Source organism: Manacus vitellinus, unplaced genomic scaffold (assembly GCF_001715985.3).
Source record: "Manacus vitellinus isolate BGI_N305 unplaced genomic scaffold, ASM171598v3 scaffold_131_pilon, whole genome shotgun sequence".
Taxonomy (NCBI): Eukaryota; Metazoa; Chordata; class Aves; order Passeriformes; family Pipridae; genus Manacus; species Manacus vitellinus.
In genome coordinates, this window is record NW_021938958.1 from 184,155 (window position 1) to 192,741 (window position 8,587).

At 46.3% G+C, this 8,587-nt stretch overlaps 1 protein-coding gene across 1 annotated transcript in view; it reads left to right on the forward strand.

Moving 5' to 3' along the window:
- The first annotated feature begins 2,108 nt into the window (after positions 1 to 2,108).
- LOC103754971 (mast cell protease 1A-like) overlaps positions 2,109 to 8,587 on the forward strand; it is a 16,936-nt gene continuing 10,457 nt past the window's right edge. The window contains 4 exon segments of the mRNA XM_029957977.1: positions 2,109 to 2,144; positions 2,294 to 2,301; positions 2,697 to 2,785; positions 3,034 to 3,201. Of these exon segments, the coding sequence (XP_029813837.1) occupies positions 2,109 to 2,144; positions 2,294 to 2,301; positions 2,697 to 2,785; positions 3,034 to 3,201 (301 nt within the window).

Below are 8,587 nucleotides of genomic sequence, written 5' to 3' on the forward strand. Positions count from 1 at the left end.
TTGTAGGGAGGAGCAGAAGTGGAAAGCAGCTGTATGGAGTCCCACCCAACGAGTGGCGGAAGCCACTGAAGGTAAAGGCGAATCGAGTCAGTTTACGGAACTCAAAGCTGTCCACTTGCTCCACGTGGCATCGGTGGCGTGATGCATAGAGGGCACCTTCCCTTTGAATATCCAACTCAACACTGGTAATCAGGGTGCCAGGAAGAGCTGTGCTTCAGTACCAATTACCTCTGAAGCTGCTCGTATACCTTCATATGCTGCTAAGATTTCCTTCTCCACAGGGGTGGAATTGGCCTCAGAACCTCTGTAGTTTCGGCTCCAGAAACCCAGTGGTCGCCCCTCGTGTCTTGCCAGGCACCTTTTGCCAGAGGTTCAAGGAGGGACCTTTATCTCCAGGTGCAATGTAGAGTACATTCTTTGCATCTGACGCCAATCTGACTGGTCCAAGAGCCACGGTATGTGCAATCTCTTGCTTGATCTGCCTGAAAGCTTGCTGTTCCTCAGGACCCCATTGGAAATTGTTCTTTTTACGGGTCACAAAGTAAAGAGGGCTCACAATCTGACTGTACTCTGGGATGTGCAGCCTCCAGAAGCCTATGGCTCCCAGAAAAGCTTGGGTTTCTTTCTTGTTTGTCGGTGGAGCAATTGCTACAATCTTGTTGATTATGTCTGTTGGTATCTGGTGTGGTCCATTTGCCATTTCACCCCCAGGAACTGGATCTCTCGGGCAGGTCCCTTGACTTTGCTCTTCTTGATAGCGAAACCGGCCTCGAGGAGAATCTGGATGATCGTCTGTCCTTTTTTGAAAACTTCTTCTGCTGTATCCCCCCATACAATGATGTCATCGATGTACTGGATGTGTTCGGGAGCCTTACCCTTCTCTAGTGTGACCTGGATCAGTCCATGACAGATGGTTGGACTGTGTTTCCACCCCTGGGGCAGTTGATTCCAAGTGTATTGAATGCCCCTCCAGGTGAAAGCAAACTGTGGCCTGCACTCTGCCGCTGAGGGAATGGAGAAAAATGCATTGGCAATGTCGATGGTGACGTACCACTTTGCTGTCTTGGACTCCAGCTCGTACTGGAGCTCCAACATGTCTGGCACAGCAGCACTCAATGGTGGTGTGACTTCATTCAAGCCACGATAATCCACAGTCAGTCTCCATTCGCCATCGGACTTACATACGAGCCAGATGGGGCTGTTGAAGGATGAATGGGTTCTGGTGACCACACCTTGGCTCTCCAACTTTTGGATCATTTTGTGAATAGGGATCACAGCATCTCGGTTTGTCCGATACTGTCGTCTGTGTACAGTTGTCGTAGCTTTTGGCACTTCTTGATCTTTGACTCGCAGTAGTCCTGCAATGGAAGGGTCTTCTGAGAGGCCGGGAAGGGGAGACAATTGCTTGGACTCCTCTTCAATCACCTTGGCTACACCAAAAGCCCACTGGTACCCTTTTGGGTCCTTGAAGTATCCTCTTCTTAGGTAGTCCATGCCGAGAATGCAAGGGGCTTCTGGCCCCGTCACAATGGGATGTTTTTCCCATTGGTCTCTGGTAAAGCTCATGCCCGCCTCTACTACTGACAACTCTTGTGACCCTCTTGTCACTCCAGAAATAAAAACAGTCTCGGTACTCTTATGCTTCGAAGGCACTAAAGTACACTGGGCTCCAGTATCTATCAAGGCTTGGTATCTCTGAGGATCCGATGTGCCAGGCCATCGAATCCACACAGCCCAGTAAACCTGGTTATCTTCTTGGTCCCTTTCCTTCTCCTGGCAGAAGGCAGGGCCCCTCTACTGGTCTTGATCAGAGCATGCATCGTCAGACTTTGACTTCAACTTCTTGGAGGCCTTTTTGTCATCGTCAAAGTGGACCTCCATCTTCTTATGTTTTGGTGATCGTAGTTTCTTTCCTAAGAAGTCTGCATCTACTACATAGGCAACTTTCTTGTCAGTGTCCTTTTGCTTCAGCTCTCTCACTCTAGCTTTGAGCTTGGAAGTGGGTTCACCATCCCACTTCTTCATGTTTTCTCCTTTGCTACAAAGGTATGCCCATAGTTGGTTACATGACTGATGCTTAGGGTTTTCTTTCCTTTGACATGTGAATGATGGAGATCGTGAGCGAGATCGAGACCAGGATCAAGGTCTAGGTCGAGGTTGTCTTCGTCGATCCCACCGTGATCTTCCCATTGGCCTTTCTCTGTAATCTCTATACCTTCTGCCATTTCTGTCTCTAAGGTCGTCCTCATATCTGGAGTATTCATAATCTCTCTCCATTCTTTCCCTATCATAGGTGTGTCGGTATAGGGGATTGAAAGAGTCTTCCAGATTTTCCTCTATGCTCCTTATCCAAGCACACATGGTGTCCACACTTGGTTCATCCATCTTTGGATGATATGCAGCTATCAAGCAGTAGGTATATGGTTTAGGGGCACCTTGAATTACCTTTTTCCACATTGGTTGCGTGCAGGGAACATTCTCAGGAACTTGGATGTCATAATAGTCTGAATCAGAGTAGACTATCTCCAGCATGGCCAATTCCCATAGGTACTGGATGCCTTCTTCCACAGTCCTCCACCTTCTTGAAGGGCTCATCAGGGACTCCTTAAATGGGTATCTTGCCCTCACAGCTTGGAGGATTCGGAGCCAAAGATTGGATACCATTTTCTCCCTTCCCATTTCTTGTTCTATCACAGGGTTTCAGGCAATGGATCCCAATTGTCGTGTTTCGTCACCTTCAATCACGTGACTATCAGCCCCCTTGTCCCAGCATCGCACCAGCCAGGTGAGGACTTGTTCACCAGGCAAGCGCATATAACCTCTCCGTAAATCTCAAAGCTCTCTGGTGGTCAGTGATTGTGTAATTTCACTTTCTCACATTATTTCTTGTCCATCTCTCCCATGTAGAATCTTTTCCACCTCCCTCTTTACTCTTCCGCTCTTATGTGGAACCACTCCCGCCTCCTCTCTGTATCTCTCATGTGGAGGTGAGGACTGGGTGTGCTGGGGGGATAAGCTTCTATGTTGTTCAAGGTGTGGAGATGGTCTTCGTCGTCGCTCACGCTGCAGAGATGGACTTCTACGCTGTTCATGCGTCGGAGATGGACTCCTACATCATTCACGCCGCAGAGATGAACTTCTACGTCGTTGATGCCATGGGAGATGGACTCCTATGTTGTTCGCGATACCCAGCAGGTGGAGGTAGCGAGTAGTCTTTTGGGTGCCGAGATAAGGGCCTCATCCAATCATCTACGCCTCCAAGAGAAGGTTGGGTCTGGAGGGGTAGGAATAATTCTCCCTCAGATTGAGGGGAATGCTTTGGCCCCTTCTTTGCATCTTTCGTAACACTGATTGTGTAGTCAGGATATAAATCATCAAGTGACAATATACCACGGGCCGTTTGTACTCCTACCTTCTTTTCTCTTGATACTGCTCTACTTTCCTTTGGACGCCCCTAGTTCTTTTGGGTGCGCTCCTTCTCTTGTAACCGTTTCTTCCTCTCTGGCAGCTGCTTCTTCTCCTGCAATTGCTCCTTCCTCAGTCACAGCCACTTCTTCCTCTCTCACAGTCGCTTCTTTGTCCATTGCTGTCGCTCCTTCACCTGTTGCTGCCGCTCCTTCACCCGTTGCTGCTGCTCCTTCTTCCATTGCTGCTGCTCCTTTGTCTGCTACTTCCTGCGTGGATTGGATAGGTTCTTCTGCTCTTTCTTCTTCTTCTGTGCGTTCCGGTTGCAGAGATGGGTCTGTAAGTTCTACGATCTCCCTTACCCACGTCTTCTTCTTCTTAATAGGGGCAACAATGACTTTCCAGTTTTTTTGCTTGAGTCCCAGTTCTAGTAGACTTAGTAGAAATGGCATTGACTTTAAGTTGTGTTTGGACCCTGGCTTCTGTGGACTTAATAGGGACATCACTGGTTTCAGGTGGCATGGTTTGGGTTTCTGTGTCGACCTTAACCTTTTGAAAGTGGTCTATGGCAGCTCGATAAGCATTAGCCAGGCCCCAGCACAAAGCGGAGAATCGCATATTCGGATCCTTGTAGGAAAAGCACTCTTCTGTTAAACAGTGGGCCATCTCACCAGAATCAAACATCTGTTCTGGCGTGAACTCCCAATTAATGGGAGGTGACACACGGCCTACTAATTTACCGAAATCTACCCAAGCTCCATGCCACCCGAGGACTGGCCTGTCCGCAGCTCTTTCCAAAGTTCCAGCGAGTCCCTTTGAGGTACGATCTTTTCTACAACAGGGAAAGCAATACAACACCATTCTTCCAATTTTAAGTAGCACTTCCATTACCTTCATCAATAACAGTATTGTTGCAACCCAATTTAGATAATAATTGGAGCCAATTGTAACCATGGGGATCTCCTTTACCAGGCCTTTGATGTTGAAATTAAAGAATGGAAGCAATTTGTTCCATCCATCCTCTAGGTCTGGACGTCTCCCTATAGGGTAGCCTAAAACAGGTATAAAGATGGCCAGAATTACAAGAAAAAGTAATGAAATGGCCATTGTTGTTGTTATTCTTTCTTCTTGTTCTTAAAACAACCCTTTGTTTATATAAACAAAGTTTTCTTGGTTGCTTTCCCAGACTCTGGCGGTGTTCCTGGACCTGTTCCCAAAACAATAGATTTTCTTTGCAAAATAGCACCGAGCTTGGCTGTCTTCCCGGACAATGTTTTCAGAACAGGCCAAACTTAACCAAAATATCCCACCGCTGCCACCAAAAATGTTGTGCAAGTTTGGAGCTGGCTTCCCACCAAATCTCCAACACTCAACAACAGAGCCTTGCTTCCCAGAGAGGGGAGAAAAAAACCAAACAGCCAAAGCTATAGCAAAAATATATATTTTACATATGAAACAGATATATACAGTGAGAATTACTATATACCTATAATCCTAGAAACCCTAAATAGCTTCCTAAAGGGAAGAGGGGAAGGGATAAGGGAAAAAGGACAAAATAGGACGAAAAGGTACAGAAACAAAAGGAATATGCCCAATCCAAAAATCCAGTAACCAGCAAAACAAAGAACTGGTAAAATCTCACCACTTCCCTTGAGAGAAAGCAGGACGGCTGGACGTGGCCCAGCGCTCTCCCTTCACATGTGGCAGACAACAGCAGTCACTGCAGGCCTCATCTCCAGATAAGCAAGACCAAGACAGGGACCCACTGTTCTCGAACCTCGCTGGAAGAGAAGAGAGCGAGCTCTCTTATCTACGCCTTATTTATACCCCACGTCACTTTCCTAGTTCCTTCCTGGTTACAAGCTGGTCTCCAGAAGGCCTAGGGTGAAAACTATCACACCCCATCCCTACACAACTGAACTTCACCTCTAGACTCTTCCCAGGTCACCTGTTCTTTTCATTCCTGTGCCTTTGCATCTTTCCCGTTTTTGACCAGCAGGTCCCTACTCAGCCATGCTGGCCCTTTGCTTTCCTTACCCAATTTCTTGCTCCTGAGGATCACTGGCACTTGTGCTCTGTGGAATATTTCCTTAAAGATCTGTCATCTCTGCTCCACTCCCTTGTCCCTGAGGAACAATATGAATTTTAAATCAACAGTTCCAAAAATTTTTCTGACAATTCTTAAAAAAAGTCATCCCTGTATTCAAGTTGCTCACATTCGAACTTTCTGTGTTATAACTTCCCACATCCCCATCATGAAAATGTTGGAGAAATGTGGCAAAATGGTGTTTACTTTAAAGAAAATAAGCCATCCCAAGTGAATGCTCCTCTCTGTAGCTCTATCTCATTCACTCTGTAATTCCTGAACCAGGCAAGTGGATACCCAGCTGCCCTGTTCATCTGCTAAATTATCTGCAAGCCAATGCCATTTCCTTCCACATGTGCATTCAGTTTTTCTTAATTTACTTCTGTTCATTCTGTTGTTTAAATATTTCTTGGTCTAATTGTCCCTGAAAATTTCTGTCACCTGTCCATCTCTCCCCTAAGCCAGCTCTTTTCAGGGTTCATGTCCTGAGGAAACTGGAGTTCAGGGGGATCAGAGTAAAAGGTATGACTTTTTTGTTAATTAAGGTTTTTTTGTTAATTAAGGTTTTTTCAATCGTTAGGAAAGGCCTTGAAAACCTTTTGCAATGGTAATAATTATTCCTCCTGTTTCTGTGTAGAATTAGTACAGTAGGTAAGGGTAGTGCTAATTAGAGCAGAGAAAGGCTTTGCAAATAAAGCCTTTGGCATTACTATGGGTGGCAGTAACAGGAGAAGGGACTGGAATAAGAATTGTCTTACTGCCAGCACATGAATCCAAGTCTGACTCTCCTCAGGTCACACTCTGCTTGATCACAAAGATACTTTTCCTCTCTCTGCCTGGTTCCTTCCAGGGCATAAGCTGGACTAATTTCCTTTCAAAATGGCTCCATTTCCATTCTTCCTGCCATACCTAATTAAAACAAAAGATAAACGGAAATGGTGCTGTAGGTATTCATTGAAACACATCTGGGAGCTCACTAATTAACTGCACAATGCTCACAGCTCTGCAGGGAGGGCAGAAGAACAACACAAAGCACATTATGGCTGTCAACATTTTAATGAGCCCCTGAGGACCATGGTACCATCTCCCTGTTAGTTATAGCAGTGGCAAAATCTGGCAAGGTGCCTTGGGGAAATGACAGGCAGAAGCAGAAACAAAGTTGCTTGGAGCAACTTTAATGGCGCCCAGTGTAAGATGGGCTTGGACAAAGTGTTCTCACCGGGGCTCATTACAGCAGAAACTCACAGCTTTTGATTACAGACAGCTCAGAAAGCCTCAGACTTCTCCTGTATCAACCTTCCCTTACAGAAGTCAAACAGCAGTGCCCAGGTAGGACAAAGGTGGTGCTTTCTGTCAGCATCCCGTAGACATGGCAGGGGGAAAGGAAATGCCATGGACCCACCTCTCCAAACCTGCTCTTCCAAAATGCTGGCAGATGCACAGGTTTCAGTTATACACCCTGTGACTGTAACACTGTGACTGCAACACACACTGTGACTGTAATGCACTCTGTGACTGTAACACACACTGCTGACATGCTCAGGAACCACCAGCCATCCTAATTCACAGCTCCCTCCTTCCTTCCCAGTCTGGTTCAGCTCTGGATTCAAACATATACCATTAAATGTTGCACTTCAGGCCCCATCCTCTGTTCCATCAGACCCTGAACACCTCCTTCTCTGCCCTGTGAGATAAAACCATGAGATCAATGGCTTCTCTTGATGTCCATGTATCCTACTACCTCTTGCCAGGGCTCAGCAAATGCTCCATGAGAGGAACTACAATAGTTGACCTCACGAGTGATGTGAGAAGAAATTCCAACAATGTTCATTTTCTCCTTGTTATGATGGAGATAAATCATACTGGACAGAGGACCCCTTGGCACTGTCCCTCTACTTCCCAAGTTCTGCTCCCCGCCACTCACAGAGGACACTCGCACGTGATCCCCTCTCACCGTCACCAAATCAACATCTGTTCACTCCTTTGGAGTGAAACCTCAAGTCTACCTTATCACAAAATCAGAATTGGGGCTGGCAAGTAGTTTGAGATGTCCTGGAGTGCCTCACCTGGCATCCAACTACATCTTCACAAAAGTGTGGTTTTCTTGTATTTTCTCCATCATATTTAGTGGCCTGCTGAGAATGTCCAGGTACCCCAGGGTGCCTCACATACTTGGACAGGTGAAGTGAGCTCTGTACAGCTGCATTAGGCAACTCAGAGATGGGTATAATGATTTTTATGAATTCTAGAAGCTAAACAGAGTTCATTCCATCCTGGCTGTTTTAATAGTCACAACCAGACCGCTAGAACTGGCCAAGAATTATCTTATCAATATATCATCATCAAGCATGGCTAGGCTTCGCGAACAAAGATTTGGGAAGGGCTCTACCCACGTTTGTTGCAAGTGAGTTGGTGGCTGAAAAGGCCAATACGAGACAGGCATGTCCGTTTGCAAAAGGCACAACAGAAAGACTCCTTAGATGGTAAATTCTGCAAGGTACAATTCTTTTTGCGTTGCCTTTTCTCCTCAAGGGGGATCCTGCGTGCGTTCTCAAAGGCATCAGCAGCGTTATAGATGGGGTGTCTCCAGGTCTCCTGATTGGAGGCCAGAGTAGACCAGTTATGTTGATCAATATGGCCAAGGCTGAGATGTTGTTTCAGGGATTCCTTGTATCTTTTCTTCGGGGCTTCTCTCTTGTGGCAGCCAGCAGCAAGTTCACCAATATATAGTACAGCAAAGATGATACACAAGGCTGAAGCAGTCATAGCTATAGCCCTGGAGGGAGAGGAACACCTCTAGAAGACAGCTCTTTCCAGATGTCATTGAGACATTGCCACTATACTCAACAAGCCCTTTTCACTGCCACATTCCAGGTTTGCAGCATTATTGTTTTTTAGCTGCACTGTGGTTGATCTTCACTTGTCACATTCCAGAGTCCCTCAAGATGGACAGGGTGCAATTGGGGTGCACCTAAGGTTTAAATCTCTTCCTGAATTCCAAGTCCTGACTGTCCATAATGAAGCAAAATCCATTCACTCCTGGGCTTCAACAAATCCACAAATTCCCTCTGTGTTTTGGTGGGACTCTGTCCTAGT